The sequence below is a fragment of the Misgurnus anguillicaudatus genome, chromosome 20 (assembly GCF_027580225.2).
Source record: "Misgurnus anguillicaudatus chromosome 20, ASM2758022v2, whole genome shotgun sequence".
In the NCBI taxonomy this organism is placed as follows: Eukaryota; Metazoa; Chordata; class Actinopteri; order Cypriniformes; family Cobitidae; genus Misgurnus; species Misgurnus anguillicaudatus.
Window position 1 is genome coordinate 23,745,194 of NC_073356.2, and position 17,540 is coordinate 23,762,733.

Genomic DNA, 17,540 nt, shown 5'->3' on the forward strand with positions numbered 1-17,540 from the left:
ACAGCAAGTGAATGCTTCAATGTGGATGCACTGTATCTTTAAAACCAGTAGAAGCTTAATTGGCTTCATAAGAACTGTAAGGGTTTTTTTTAATTTTTAAGAATACTTATCATGCAGCCAGTTAGACTCCAACCAAAAAAAAGGTTGATGACGATGCCCAGAGAAGTTTTTCTAAAGAAAACTATATTATATATAGATGTACCCATACAGACAAGAAAACGCAGGATGTATTGGCCTGTTTGTTTACAATAGCTTGTGTGCTTTATAAAAGACAAAAGGCTGTAATGATTAGTCGAATGACATGTATAGTTATGCTCTTAAAGTAAACCTTTCCATTGTTGAATCACTAAGGAATATAGATTGAGCAATAAAGCCTTATTGCTCAGTCTTCATATCTTAGTGATTCAACAATGAGGGAACATTATATGCTCCAAAATCAAAGATGTAGCTTTAATCGTTGGCAAAATTGAGCGCCTTGGTGATTCATATTTGGTCAAAAACAAAAACCTCAGACTTCCTCTGATACACCCCTAGCTTCTAATTTTAATGGTTATTTAAATAATGACACGACTCTTTTCGTTTTCAGCCTAGTGTGGAAGTCAAAAGTGCATGCAGTACATTAAAAATAAACTTAAAATAACTAACTTTATACCAATCCATCTAATTATAAATGTATATATATATATCAAATGAAGCAAACTAATAAAAATTGGACAATTGTAAGAACTGAGTAAATGTACTTTAATAACTATATAGGGGTCTATATATGCTTTCTTATTTATATGTCAAAAAGCATCTGCTAAATTATCATGTGCAAGTGTAGATATGGCAGTCCCACATTTGTAAAAATATGTTCACAGAAGACAGCGGGCCATATTTTACGTCACTAAATAGGTATCTGATTTCAATGTCCAACAAAAAGGAAAAGTGCCATGAATAAGGTGGAAAAAACCCAAAACAAACAGCTCTCCGGTTTCCAAGGCACCTCCCAAGCCAAGCCCCTTCATCACAGAGGATCTGTCTCAGTTATCTGGTTGTATTCGTGCCATGGCTGCAGCTAATCCCTAATTCACACAAGTCAAATCAATCTCTTTCTCCAAGTCCGAGTGCTAAAACAGGTTTGTGTGAGCCTTGGCTCCAGACGGGGTTCTTCAGGTTCTTCGTTAAGGAACCCCTCCCTGGCTGAGCCTGGTTTCATAATACGACGAATGACTCACACGCCAAGTCATGGTAACTCAAAAAATATTGTGACGGACTTCAGAGCCCTTCTGAGTCCCATTAAGCCGTAGCAGTCCCAAAAAATGTTCTGATTCAATATTTCCTGAGGGCTAAAGCGAGGCCTCCACACCCCGAAGCTTTCACACACTCGCTGACACGCCCAGGCTAATGACTTAACCACCATGCCACGCCCGGCCCTCTCTCCTGCCAACCATTTTCCAGAACCGTCCAGAGGAGCGATTCCCGTTGCCTCATTTTGAGAACCGAAAAACAAAAACCTTTTCTTTTTCGGGCCAATGTGTTACATCAGACGGTGATGCTTTTTGGACGGGAGACACACAGGAAGCAATAATTCCCGGCAGGGGCCCCTGTTACTCAGAACTCGGCGATGAAGGAGCCGAATTAAAGCATAGGCAAACACGGAGGCTGAAAAAGCGGAAACTATGTCAGAGTTGCGGGAGAGACGCTCCTTCCCCCCGCTGTCAGCCGGCGTGGAGATCAAAGAGGAACGGGGAGCTTTTACGCACACATAAATATACAGAACACGTCGCCGAGCTGTTGAATCCACACTAATGTATATACGATTGTATGACCTTGAGTTTTCAGAAAGACATTTAAGCTGAGCCCCATTTTATTCAAAATGTCAGGCAGTAAATATATTACATAAAAGAGCCTTTGTCGAACACATGTTTTCACTAGCTATGCATCTTTAAGCAGTCCATGCCTGTCATACTTTGGCTTCTCACCTTTAAAAAACACCTGAAAATAGCCCAATCGCCCCTCGTATCACATTGACACATTATACATCCTGATTTTATATACACTCAAAACACATGTTTTTGTGCAGCTTAAGCTACTGTGTCAGATTCACCATGTTATTCGATGGATGTGCCTTACAAAAAGCGTGGGATATGGCAAAAGGCAAGGGCAGAAAACTCACATGCACTGGAACACAGATAAGAGGCATCACAACTTTATTACGTACACGTCTTTGTGTTATGTTCACTATAACAACCAGGCACTCATCTTCTGAGATTGATGTAAGAGGAGTTTTTCAACAAGATTTGCACTTCCCAAAGGAAATATCGGTGCAAGCAAAACAGCCAAAATACTTATGAATAAGACCAATTATAGCTGTAAAAGAGTACACCAATTTGGTATGCAAATTTTACAATGAGACCTTCATTACAGCAATGCTGACAAAAAATTTGTTTCACCCACATGGCCCTGTTACAATGTGTGTCATGCAATATCCACTTCTCGCCGCATGGTTGTAGTCTTATTATTCTTTTTTTTTTAGTAAAAACGGCAATAAATATGTGAAGAATAAACACCGGAAGTGTTTGATATTTTGAGCTTTCAACCCAGAGGTGTTTTTAGTTTCGATTCAAATTTCAAGAATCGATTCGATTCCTATTCTCAAGATCTTGAATCGATTATCTTAATTCGATTCGATCGGATTTGATCCGATGGCTGTCTCGGATATGATGTCTTGATGATGTCGCTTCATGTGGTTCCTGAGATTAGTAGTATTTCCACAATACTTCACCTCCATTTGGCAGGCTTTGCAAATTGCTTTGCTTTTGTCAAGCTCGTTCTCTGCATTGCTTCTGAACCCGAAATGGTGCCAGATCGCAGCTTTGAGTGTTTCTGGAGTTTTCAAAACAACTGCTTGCTTAACGTTACTGATCGCCATGTTCGTTATTTTAATGTCCTTCCACCTCGCGCGCATACATGAATTCAATGACGCGGCAAGTTTAAGTTATTAATTAATTAAATCGATCCTCTGAGTTACGGATCGATCTTTAGAAATTAATATGAAAATCGATTCAGAATTGGCGAATCGATTTTTTCAACACAGCCCTAACCAATTTTTTTTATCTTCGTACTGAAACATGGTACTCAAAATCTTTGGAGGAGATAATATTTAAATAAATCGCAAAAATTTGGTAGTCACATTTCTAGTAAAAGACTAAAGTGAACTGCAGGCATGGTTACCATGGGTCTGATGCCCATTTCAACTAAAGTTTGATGCCCATTCCAACTAAAACAGTAATTCATGATTTAATTTTAAGAACTAACAAAATTCTACCTTCTGTTCAAATTTCATGTAAACATCTGATAAAATGAGAAAGTTACAAGCAAAAACGTGAATAAGCAGCATTTTCGGTCACACACCTTCCATAGACATCCATATATAACTTTTCCTCTGATTTCTAATATTAAAAATATCATTAAAATTCTCAATCCTCGATTTTTACAATCCAGGTATCTTTGTAAATGGGAATGTCTGCTCTGTCTAGTCATGTGATCAATTTTGAGCTTCGGGGTTTTTGAAAATTTTGTCATCATACCTATTCATTATCACATGGTAAACATTTAAACAAAGCAAGCAAGGGGAGTTTTATCATGTAAACTTAAACTCCTATAAAGTTTACAAAAATAGGATTTCCAGTTTCCCAGACAGGGTAGCCAGGACTTGGCCTTAGGTTAAATAGGACATTTAAGTTGTTTTTACAAACATAACTTGCAAAAAACTTTAATGATGTGCATCTTGAGACAAAACAATGGCTCTGATCTATTTTAAGCTGATATATTGCAAGTTGTTTTCAGTTAAGACAGCTCAAGCATGCATTTTAGTCTTGGACTAGACTTAAGCCCTGTCCGGGAAACCGCCCCATAGGGTATCATGGGTACCAATTTTTTTTTAAGTGTGTGATCCTAGAGCTGTCACAATGATGAGATAATCGTCTCATCGCGATTGTTTGATCTCATCGCGATTGTTTGATCTCATCGCAAGGATTTCAGATGACCGCAATGATTGCACACCTCTCTAAAAAACTCAATGGGGAGCTGCTGCGCCTGTATAAATGAGACAGGGTCAGATAACGCGATACATTGCAAAGCCATTCAATAAAGTAGAAAAAAAATAGCATTTAAAGAAATGCTGCAAAACTTTGATGAGCAGTATGAACTGCCAGGTAAAACATAAATTTCCAAAACAGCAATTCCAAATTTAGGGAAATGAAGGATGCTAATCTTAATTTTCAGTTAAGCACACTTTATTGTGCTTAATTCTTATTAAGAATTTTCAGTTTTTTAAAGATATATTCATTAAATAATTGCTTTTAAATATTTGTTGTGTATTAATATTTACTGTCAGGTAAACCTTGCAAAATGTTTAATAAAAAAATGAAATAATAAAATTATTTCATTAACAAACAAAAAAAGGTTTGAGAATTAAATGGCAAATCAATAAAACAGACAATTAATCGAAATAATCGTCACAATTAATTAGGCAATTAACATTCAGTCAAATTTCATAATCGTGACAGCCCTGTGTGATCCTAATTGTCAATTAAGGTACAATGGCCATTTTTTCTGCAATTAATTACAAAGTCGACAAGTTGTGTGCTATAATGCAGCCTTAAGACTGAAATTACCTAAAAAAGGTTCAATCAAGTCTCTACATTTAGCAGTTTGGGCTGAATAAACTACTGAGATGTAGTACGACATCCTTAAGACAAAGTCCAAAGCAGAATGTTTGAGAAAAATTAAAACTAATTCATTCAGCCTTCAAATACATCAATTAGATTTAAACTGCCGTTGTTGCACTGTCTCAACAAACATCAGTAGGCTTTACCACACTGATCTAACCAAACCACAGAAGTTGGAGTTTGTTGGAAAAGTTTGAACTGGCCTTCATAAATAAAGTAACAAGACCTCTTATGTAAGTTATTTGAAAGAAACATCTCACCAGGTCAGATAAGGTAGACACTCGCAGAACTACTCGACAGTATTGATTATAACTTATCATTTATAAAACAGCTGGACGTCAAACATTGGGGTGTTCGGTGTGTGAAGGGCAAACAGTATGAATCATGTCACGGTATATAATTTCAGCTCTGGTTGGAGGTCCTGTTACCTTATTTATTGATGTACCCTTGTAGGTCATCTCACATTTTCAGATTTAAGTGAAAAGTCCACCACTCTAAAGCTCAGAGCAGGTGTATGTTCCAGTTTTTGGTTTGTTTGTCTTTTTGTTGAGGGCCACGGTGGCTCTGTTGTTGTGTCTGGAGCTCTCTGAGTAACTATCTCAATTCGTTTGGCCGGGCTTCCAGTGGTACACAGAGCCGCAGTGGGTCCCTGCACATACTGACTTCATTAAAACTCAAGTAAGGATGATCACACACAGACAGACACTTACACAAACAACCTAAGCTCAGGGGGATGGACAAAGATACCACCCGAGCAGACGACTTAAGATGACAGGCAGAGAGATGCAACTGATAAACTCTTCGCTGTCAAGAAAAGCAGTCCTCCATTTCAAAGATGCTGTAAGTGATGTTTTTATGAAAAGCATCTCAGAAATATACTTATTACTTGACACGTCTCGCTGACTGATTCGGGTACAGAATATAGGTACTGAATTAGTCCTGAAATAGCTATGAAAAAAGAATAAGAAAGCACAACAATCTAATCACAATTGAATATCTTACCCGTAAAAGTGACTGGGACTCTTCCTTGGCATTCTTGCCCTCGGTAGATGTTGGGTACTGCTGCCCACCTTTCTCTCCGCCGCTCGGTGGCGTCCCAGGAAGGTAACTTTTAGCATCTGTGCTGAGGCTGTACAGCATCCCCGATGAGTCCCTAATCATGGTGGCCCCCTTCTGCTGGTCTTTTCCCCCGGGTGCCACTGTGTTCAGCAGACCCAGCGGTGCGTGGGGGAACGGGGTCGGGCTGCCTCTAAGAATCTCTCCTGCACGTTCTTTAGGCACCCACAACAGGCTTTGCACATGTTGCTCCCCGCCTCGGACTCCGCCGCTTAGAGCTTCAACCCAGGCCTTTTCTTTCTCGTCCTGGGTCTCGCTCTTCACACCCTCTGAGCTCGGCGGCGGTTCGGCTCTGCTGGCCTCTGGAGGTACCAGGCTATAGAGTTTCAGATCACCTTTGCTCTCCTCTTTGATGCGAAGGGTTGAGGGGGCAGAGCAGCCGTTGGCAGGGGCAGAGGCAGGGTCAGCCGAGTCCTGGCAGTGGGCGGCATTGAAGTGGTCCAGCAGTGCTGTGGTGTCCGTGGCAGTGAAACTACAATGCCGGCAACGACAGCAGCCGTGAACCCTCCTGTAAAGTGATAAGAGAAAATGAGTGTTTCGGGAATCATTTCATTTCCATAACTTGTGCATTTTTCGCGGACCAATTCAGATTGTGAGTAGCAGCACGGCACACTTTCTTAACGTATTACCATGGTATTTGTCTTGTAAGGCACAGTGATTTCCAACTTTTTTTGGCTTTATGTACCCCCACAGCCCTATCGCTAAGGCTCAAGTACCCTTTCATCAACACAAAGAAGAAATGTTTTCATTTTAACACATTGCTTTTGCAAAAATCTACATCTCCCTGGTGTCTTTACAGGCTATTTGTGCATATATATTTCACTATGAGTGTCAAGCACACAAAACTTATTTTGTTTTCTTTTCTTAACTATTAAAATCGATGAAGATGATCTATTTTAATCTATTGACAGCAAGCAGTAGTTTGGGTTTTATGGTTTTAACAAAGCAAAACCAAAGTACACCCTTGGGAATTACTGATCTAGGAGACAAAAAACTAATGCACATCTTGAGCATGTCCTTAAGCTATGACCAAGCTTGGTAAGCTTCTGCAATATTAAATAATTACAGCAGATTCAGATATTTGATCATCTACACCAAGGGTCTCCAACGTGGTGCCCGCCAAAGCACATTCTATCAATAGTTTCAATTGTAATGTTTATTTATTACATATTTTTTATATTAGCTTGGCTTGGTTTACGTATGTTAACATTTTAAACAATACTAAAAAATATCAACAAGTAAAATAAAATAAAATCAAAATGTAAAACAAAAAAGTTTTGAGTAGACTATATCAAAAAGTATCCCTCCAGATTTTTATCCATTGTGGTAGCCCTTTCTCACAAAAAGGTTGGAGACCCCTGATCTACACAATGGTTCTTTTACGAATAAAGAAAAAAGCAAAACTATATTAAGGGAACAGTCTGCTAACCTTTAGGTAAATGAAAGTGATTTATGTGTGATGAAAACACTCGATTTCCCATAAGCTCCAACTTCCTGTTTGAAATCGACCACTGTCAGACAAAGTGATGGGTAAGCGTGCCCCCACCCAAAAACTATGTTTATTTTACACGCATCGCTAGATGTGCTTGGACAATGGCCATTCATTCATGCCTTTGGATTTTTTAACTGTACTGCAATAGAGTATTTACACTGCATACGAGGTTACAAAAGCAAAAAAGTCCTTTGAGCCTTAAGTTCAAGGGCAAATTAAGTTAATTTCCTGCATTAAGATCAGCTGTAAATAAACATGACACTACAGTAACACACACACACACACACACACACACACACACAGTAATCACTGCAATACTTTGTGTGCGTGCATAATATGTATAATAATCGCAAAAGCTTAACTGATAGTGATGATAAAAAATTGCTTTTTTATTTTGTTTTGAAAATAATTGGTTGGATGACATTATTATCTACATTTCACAACATACACACACAAACACGCGCACACATACGCATAAGATATTATGGCTAGTTTCCTTACACTAATTTCTATAATGTTGTAAAAACACAATTTAACACAAAACCGCATAGCATAAAACAGTCCACATTAGCCCATAATTACGTTATACCCCAAATATTCAGGTACATAAGCATATAGCAATTTACGCAAACACAGGCAGAAACATAGCAGAAAAAACTCCTAATGATTTTTTAATGAATTACTGAAAGAAGTCAAGAGCAATATCAAAAACACTTAAAAATAACATCAAGAAAAAATACTACCACAAAAACCTAATAAATAAAATTGACTAAAATAAGATTTATAATTACTTTAAAATTTTGAAAGTGAAATTAAAATGTAAAAATGTGGATTACAGAAAAGTTGAGGTCTGTTACACAGTAAACAGACCCTAACAATCATGGTGTTTTAAAAAGGATAAAAAATGGAAGGAAAAAGAGTGCAAAACAGTCAGATGCCATCTCTGCCCCTCTCGGCACCAAAGGAGTGACAGAAAGGAAAAGTGCTTTTCATCACTGCTGCCTGCATGACTTTCCCAGCATGCAATGCTGTAATTTGTTCCGCTTAAGTACATGGAGACAGGCACAGATCAAACAGTGCTGCATTCCAGCAACCGGTGTGCTGTGACAAGGTGTACAGCCCATTACATTCACCCCGGATTACCACCAACACAATCTCAAAACAAAACGAGCAAAAGCACTAGGTAAACATACAGTATAAAGACAATAAAAATCTAAGTTAGGCTAATTTAAAGAAAAAGTTTAGACATAATGGACATAAAACCATATAAACTTTGGTTAAGTTGTGTAGGGAGACTAACAGTTACCGTAAGCGACAAGTACAAAGATACATCCAATTACCATTAATCTGTAACAGAGACAAAAACTAACTACTTTAATGTCCCTTATACACAAGTACAACTGTTTTCCAACAAAGCATGCGCTGCTTCCAAGACAAATCAAATTTTCTTTGGTCACTGACACGGAGTATAAATATGTTTGTTGAGCCCCGTAACCCAGAACTGATTGTTTTTTGGCATTCGCTCCTACAAATTTTCAGTACAGCATTTTTAGTACAGCTGATATAAAACTGGAGGTCAATAAGTGTCAATGTAATAAATATTTAATTTTGACAAAACACAATATTGTGTTTCCTTAAGGATCTAAATGATAAAAATAGGCTACTTTAAATTGCACAAAATATCACATATTATTTGTATGGAAGTTTTTATTAATTATTGACACTTTTATAAAGCATTTAATTATTAAAAGTTATCACTTTACAATGAAAATTAGTTTAAATATAAATTGATTTAAGGGCTCGTTTTAACTAATGCACTGCACTTATCCCATTTTCTCTTCTAGGAAATGGTTATTTGTATTTTCTACTTATTTTTGTCCAAAATAGTGAATACGTCACAATATACTGTATTTGTACTTTTTGTTTTATATTGCATTTTAAATTTTAAAATTATTTAACTAAAACCAAATAAAATTAATATCTGTGAAAATACAGTATCTGTATAACAGTGTGTAACACTATTCTTAAGTTTATAATTTTTAGAAAATCATACATTATATAATTAAATAATAAATATATGAAGAGTTTCGTTGCAAAACGAGATAACTCCGTTTTTTTAATTGTTCAGAAATCTCGTTTTTTGGTTGTGCATTCCAATTAATATCAATTCAACTGCAGTTGGATTGTTTTGATTTAAACCTTCATAACTTAAAAAATACAGCTAAGTAGCACCATAAAACAAAATAATAACATGATAACATATTAATAAACATGTTTTGACAAAAATGTATCTCGTTTTGCAACGAAACTCTTCATATGTTACTTTTAACTTAAAATAAAATAGTATTACTTATAGGTAAGATGGTTTTCTTTGTTGCAATTAAAATGACTCATTTTTATGATGATTTTCAGGTAACACTTTAACAATAAGGTTCATTAGTTAACTACGTTAGTTAACATGAACTAATAATGAACTGCACTTATACAGCATTTATTAATCTTTGTTAATGTTAATTTCAACAATTAATACTTCATTAAAATCTTGTTAACATTAGTTAATGCACTGTGAACTAACATGAACAAACAGTGAACAGCTTTATTTCTATTAACTAACATTAACAAAGATGTATTGCTCATGGTTTGTTTATGTTAGTTAATACATTAACTAATGTTAACTGACGAACCTAATTGTAAAGTGTTACCGATTTTCATTTATTTGATGATCATAAAGTCTGTGTGGGTTAAGCCTATAGAAAAATTACAAAGAAAAAAAATATTTTAAAAGTTTGTGTAATAATATATTTACTTTTAATAAAGATATTAACAACATGCACATAAAGGTGGCCATAGTTAAAGAAACACCTCAAACATACACATTTTATTCTGTGCTTTTATTAATGTAACCTAGTAAGAAACTATCATAGGTCCAAATTCATTTGAAGCGGTGCAAGTATTATGTAACTATTCAAAACGGTGTGAGCGAACATGTAGGGGATTTTTTGACCCAAAGCTAGTACTGACCAAAATTAAATCTATGCTAAATGTTTCCTCAATGATTTTAATTTAATCGCGATCACAGGCCTACATTTCGCGATCACAGGCCTGCATAATGAACTTAAAACTTAGGTGGAAATACATATATGACATGAATAAGAAGCAATATCGATGTCAATAACAGTACTGAGTGGCAGTAATTTGTGCTTGCGAAAATAAAAAGCCAGTAAGCTATGCCCAACACACCCACTCAATACCTCTATTTTACGGGACGCGGAGCAAAAGCTCCCTGAATCACATCAGAGTTACCAGTCCTATCCCCATGACATCACACAGGAAATGGAAAATTGGGTACAGCGCAGCCTGCCGCTCGCCTGACTGGCTTCTCGGGGGACTGAGGGGTGACAGAAGAAAAAGTTGGAGTCAAATCACAGCGGGAGAGTGAAAGTGAGTCCGTCAGCTGTTTCGGTCTCTAAAATGGGAGATGAGAGTAAAGAAACAATGAACCCAGTTGGCAGCATCAGCTGAGGAGAGACAGGAAGATGCCTAATGATGACATCGTGGCTACACTCTTACTTATGTCTCTCTCTCAAACAAAAAAAATGCATTTACAAAACACCCATAGCATAAACCCTTTTAAAGTCCAGTGCTATCGTCAGTCTCAAATCTGATCTTATGCATTGCTATCCATCAAACACTCCAATCTTAGCTTTTATAGAGTGTAGGCGCACTTAAAGTTAAAACGTTCCATTTCTGGGCCAACGACGTTGGTACTAAACTGGAATTTAGATTTTTGTTAGCTTGATAAATTATACCAGTTTATTGCAGGACTACTTGTTTATTTAAAGCGATGCAAGATGTGGAATAGCGTTTGAAACGCGTTTAAATACAGTGATTATTCCTGCAATTCTGTTTGGCGCTGTTAGTGGCACAGAAATGACACCCTTTAGACTTAAAAACAAACAACTGACTGAATCAAAATGAGACCAAATGCGAAAGCAAATATTCACCACAGTATATTCTCACTACTTTAGTTCCTGCACGTAAAAAAAGCCTCCTATTCCAGAGCGGAGGGCAGCGTGAAATATTAAGCGTGCAGTGGATCGGGTGGGCATGAGGTGTGGGAGGCTACGGCATCAATATCAAGTTCATGTTCGTAGTGGGTGGGTAGCTGTTTGGAGACTAGAGGGCAGGATTCTACCCATAAATCAACACTATAGCAAGGTATTCAAGTGAGAGACACACTGGAAATATGTATCAGCGATTCAAAAGACCACACGATCGTTCGCACGCATACATGGAGGTCGCTGAGCGCTTCAACACAACCACACAATGAAACTGGATACCATGACACAGATGTTCATACAATAACATAAAAGCGACAAGCCAGAAAACATGCTCGCCGTAGCCTACATACTAAAATCTAGTCTGGTTCAAGCGTACGATATTCTCATGCGGCTCATAAACCGGTGAGCAAAATATATAAGGTGGGGAGAAAAGTACTTAAAAAACAAAATATGACATTCTAACTTTCTCTCACGCACAAAATCTGAGCTCAAAAGCAGGGGCTCTCCGGGGAAAAGGTACAGGTCTGATTTCGTCTCTGAGTTCCAGGCTGTGGGCTCTGAATACAAACAGCGCCTTATTCAGAAGGGCCGCACGCACAGGCTGGAAACATTCGGCACGGCTCTGCTCCACGTCCACCTGAAACAACCAGCCCCGGGCAGCCGGATCATGATGGACGTCACTCAAGGCTCAAACGCACAAAAACCTTCACACACGATCCATACGGGACAGGTGCGTGTATGAGGCCTAGAAATGTAGCGTTTCCTGGCGTGTGCGCCAACTTGAGAAACTTCGCCAGGATCTTTGACAAGTTGGACTAGGTCATTGATCGCTGGAGTGTATGCGAACCTGTCCAATTACAGAAAGATATTTTACATAAAAAGACCAATCTGATCAATCTCTCCTACAACTACATATAACTAAGTGGAGTTTGGAATGGTAATGTGTCCACCTGCCCATGCAGTATGAATTATGAAGGGGCAAAATGCTTTTAAATATGGAGAGCTGCTTTCTATTCAGAAACAAAATAAAAAAATGTACTAAAGCATTAAACAACTAATAAAATACAAGAGCCACCTGAGAGCCAACTTAAACTTTGCTGTTGTCATGGCAATCAGTAGGTATCTTATTTTCTGTCATCTATGCATGAGAATCAACAGTCAATGTTCAAGTGTGTGATTCATTGTTTCCTGCAATTAAACCGTCTGTGTATACACACCTTACATGGTTTATGTGCCACCTCTATGTGGCCTTCACAGTTAAAAATAAAAAAAAATTTCACACATTACATGCCTTACAAACCAACTAAATACATGGTACGGTATACACTGATAAAGACAGCATAGCATTTCATTGGTATTTAAACTAATTTAACTGTATTTTGCCGCATGCAAGCTTTTTTGGCAAAAACCTCTATACTTTAAAAAAAACCTAAAATAATGTATGGCCTTTTTTTGTCCGAATGGCATCCATACAAGTTTTGGCCTTGCTTTCCATGTAAACATTAGTTAGCAGTAAAATATGAAGAAAAGTTCTTGCACATAATATAGCAGAATATATACTAACGACAAACATATGTGGCATTGAGGTGGTTTGGTGTATTTACACAACACGTATATTAGATTTAGCAAAGTGCCTTTCTGTTCTTTTTCTACAGTGCCAAACTCAAGCAGACATATGGATTTCAGTGGTGCAGTAAACTAATTTTTATCAATAAATTCAAAACAGCACATGTAGACATGCCTGTAAACTCTGGCAGAAAACGAAGGGTAATTGAGATCTTATGTGAAGGTAAAGAACAGCCATACTCATCTGCATTGGCAGTATAAGCACACATCTGGTAAAAAAAGGATATTCTGGAGAGGTTTAGCTGTTTCCCACATGTACACACACACACACACACACACACACACACAAACAAACATTAAAATACACTTGCACCTGGCTGCAAGGCAAGCTAAATCAAAACCAAAGAGGGACTGCTGTTGGAAAAGATACTCCCTCGTGTTTAGCATTTTCGGTTTATTCAGGTGTGTAGCTTAACTTTGAGTAAGGTGCTAAAAAGAAAACCTGTAACCGATCAGTATAAAAGCAAAACTGCCAACACAGAAACTGTTTCTTTGCAACTGGGAAATACAAGATTGCTGTCTGTATCTTCTGCATTTACTATCCAGCAGTTTTTTTTTGCTACTGTAACTTTAAATAGAATTATAAAATAAATATATATAAAATGTGAGTAGTGCTAGTAGGTATGCACCGAAAGGAAAATTCTTGTCCGAGGCCGAAGCCAAATAAATTGAAAAACTCAGCCGAAGGCTGAATACCAATTTTTTTTTCTGAATTATTTAGCCAAATTTTCTCAGTTACATTTTTTTGTGTCATTTTTACTATATTTATTTCACATTATTTAACAATTAATTTTTTTAACATTCCAGCAGTCATTGTAGGGCTTTTTTACACCTGAGCACTTCTCTGATCAGCATTTACATTCGACCACATAAATGAATCTTGTCAAAACGGATATTGATTAAATCTCCTATTCCTGCGCAAAATGCAAATAACCTATTCATTACTCTGCCTTGAGAAACTTGCAACGATGCTTACAGCACTGTACTGTATGTTAAGCAGCGGACTGCTTGCACGGTCAAGCACAAGGCCGACGAGTGAAAGCGAGAGACATGGCAAGACTGACAGATGACAGAAGAAAAAGCACGGTCTAACAAAAAGCTTATCGTTAATAAACATTTTATTTCTCGTTTAATATAAGCGTGTTTGTCATTTAAGGACTTTAATAACAAAAAAATAACTTTCAATCTTGCCAATTTTAATTCTTTCATGGTGTGATAACTTAAAAAAATCTATTAAACAATGTGAACTTAATTGAATCTAGTTCATTCAATAAAAAAGTGTGTCTTGTCAGCTTTACTTAAAAATTGGTTGTTCAGCCAATATAACATTGTTATAAAAGTATCAGATTAATAAAACCAATACAGACTTGCATCTCATTGGCTAAGGATTTTGCAGTGTATTATGGGTAATTGTTTTTTTGGCACCGTCTTGCAGGAGTGTAGCACCATTAGATAGGTACGTGAGTAATAAGTGGCCAAGTTTGAGTCAACATGGCTGCTTTTCAAGTATGTTTGTGATATGTTTGATGTTATGGACTTAAATTCTAATTAAACGGGGTGGAGTTTATAAAATGGCATTATTAAATATTTTTGTCATCATTAATTACATTTTTCATGTACAATTATTTGTTGACTCTACTAAGTCAACTACTACTCTAGGAAGTTTTATTACATACCGCTGATGCTCTTCGCCATTCTATGGCATAAAATGAAAAGCTAAAGTCTATCGTTCTCTGTGCTTGGGCATTCAGCAGATACCCAGGATCACCGAACGATGTGGATTTTAAATGATAAATGAAACTTCTAGTGCTGGATGTTTTCGCATCTTTTTCACCAACATGTTGCTGCATTTGCACGTTTCTCACTGGTTGCTATTTGATCGTGTCATCAAATACCTCATTATTCCGTAAAATTTAATCAGCCTTTTCACTTTTCCAGTTGCCAAAAATTCGGTGTATCCATATTAGTTAGACAAGACTTTTACATCATGCAGAATTACCTGTAGTGACGAAAGATCTCCTCCTCCACTTCCGTAAAGAAATGGCACTTAGTGCAGGTGTACTCTCCTGGATGATCCCGTGGTTGCCCCACCCCACCATCCCCTGATCCCTCTTCCTCTGGTTTGACTTCCAGTAAGTTGTGAGGGGCGTGGGCGCTGTCATAGTGCAACAGAAGCAAGTCAATATCAGTTGAGGTGAACGGGCACTGATCACACAGGTGAGTGACGGACCCCCTGGGGGCCGGTGGGGACGGGGCAGCGGTCCCCCCAGCTGTCAGCTGTAGCAAAAGCAGAGCGCAGTGCGAACACGAGCTCTTGCGGCAAGCAAAGGGGTATGAGATCTCCCCCAGGTGCTTATCGGGAGTGCAGAGCCCTCGCGGGCAGAAGGGACAATGCTTGATGGTGCACTTGTGAATGCTGTGAGCTCGCTGGTAGTGATGCAGTAGCGGAGCCACAACAATCACGTCCGGGCCGTGAGTCATAGAGTAACGGAAGTCGCAGAACTGGCAGTTGTAACTAGTTACTACAGTTTCTGGGTCTCCTGCCGTTACAGTCTTCCCACTCTGGTTTTCCTTCTTCCGTATGTGGAAATCTGCATCGCGGGCCTTTCTGTCCCCGTCTCCCGGACTTCCCTCCCTGACGGCACCCTGACCGTGTTTTTTCTCATAGTGCTCCAGAAGTCTTGAGGAGTTGATGGCTTCGCAACTAAAGCTGCAATATTTGCACCAGTAATACGCTGCTGGTGTGTCACCTCCAGCATGGCTAGGAGAGTCAGACGCCCTGATTGGCACAGAGTATCCAACCACAGTGTCATCCTCCGCTCTCACTGCCACCCGATCGGCCCACTTCCCTTGCTCATCCATCCCAATGCGGGGTATGCAGTTCCTCTTCCTCTCAGAGGGCGTCTCCTCAAGAATGAATGGAGGTGGACTCTTCATCTTGTTGGGGTGGGTGGCTAGGAAATGCTGCTCGAGGTCTACCGAGGAGCTTCCCATGTAGGTAAAGTTACAGAACTTGCATCGAAAATACTTGGTGTTGCCCTGACAGTCCTGCGTCTTCCTCCCGATTCCGATGAAGGTGCCTGCTAATGTCACCTGTGAATGGAGTACAGGGAAGTAGAGAGCAGGATGAGGGGGGCAAAAGGGAATGGATGACAAAGAGGGAAAATGAGATCAAAAAGGGGGAAAAAAGAACAATCATCTGTGAATTACAGAGAAATAGAAGTCTGAAATTGTAAGATGACAACAGACTTTCAATAACCCTCAAAGACCAGGCAGCAGTCCTCACCACACAAAGGCAAATCACATTTTATGCCTTTATTACATTTAAGCGCCGAGAATTCAGAAAGCCTCCAGTGAGCAGAAAGGGAACATGTGAAACCTGTTGAAAAGTCTAGGAGACGAGCAACCATGCTAAGAAAAAAATCTTTACAGATTAATGATATCCAGGCATGGTTGGTTTTGATATTTAAAAAAAGAGAATTATGACATGATCAAAATAATGGATGTAATTTTTTTTATTTAAACTGAATTTAAAATTTATTTTAAATGACTCACTACACAAATCTGTCACAGGCATGCAGCCAATGTGTAAAATCAATGTGTAAAAATAGCCATCTTTAGGCTAGTAATTTTTTTATAGCAACTGCAAGTCAATGAGAAATATTTTATATTTATACTACAGTTAACGGCCTACTGACATAAGATCTACGACTTAGCAGCATGCACTAGACAACCGGTCTATAGAAAAAAGCGTGGCATATGGAATATTTAGCTGGCAATGACAGGACCAGAAGAGCGAGGGAGTGGGAGGTCCTGGGCTGCATACGCACTGGGGGAAATTCGACGTCATGCTCCAGACAAAACAGTCAAGGAATGTCACACAGTGCAGACAGAGCTTCTCCCCTGAGCAGCCCCTGAGCTGTATGTTCAAGCAATGATTAAATAAACACCCGCTGCTCACCGTAATACGTGCTTGACTGTAATTCTACACATGCATATTACAGATACATTGTGGACTAATTTGGAGTCTCAGCTGGTTGCTCTGAATCATCTGTCTTAGATGCTGCATTTAAGCTGAGTGCACTTATCCCGCAAATGACGAAAGACGACTCTTAATGCAGCTTTTCAAATAGGGTATAATAGGGTAAAAATATGTAATTGCAATAACCAACAATATCAAGTCTCCATAATGATAAATATTAAAATAAAAGCCTAGATATTAAAAGTTTAGCTAATTTATAATAGTAATAATAATAATAATAATAATAATAATAATAATAATAATAATAATAATAAATATATGAGTATTAATAATAATAACAACAATAATAATAATAATAATAATAATTACAATAATAATAATAATAAAGATAATGATAATAATAATATACTAATAATAGTAATACATAAATAATAATAATAATTATAAATATATGAGTATTAATATTATTATTGAAATAAATAATCAAGTACACTTGAAAAAAAAAATTAAGATAAACTCGGATAAGTTACATGGTTAGATGGATAGAC

At 37.9% G+C, this 17,540-nt stretch overlaps 1 protein-coding gene across 4 annotated transcripts in view; it reads right to left on the bottom strand.

The window, feature by feature from the left end:
- The window catches only part of trps1 (trichorhinophalangeal syndrome I), a 124,560-nt gene that overhangs the window by 76,464 nt on the left and 30,556 nt on the right, over positions 1–17,540 (bottom strand). For all 4 annotated transcript variants that reach the window (XM_055219731.2, XM_055219732.2, XM_055219734.2 and 1 more), the window contains exons 4-5: positions 15,010–16,103; positions 5,718–6,339 (exon numbers count right to left, since the gene is read on the bottom strand). In XM_055219731.2, coding sequence (XP_055075706.2) covers positions 5,718–6,339; positions 15,010–16,103 — 1,716 coding nt within the window. The remainder of the gene's footprint in view (positions 1–5,717; positions 6,340–15,009; positions 16,104–17,540) is intronic.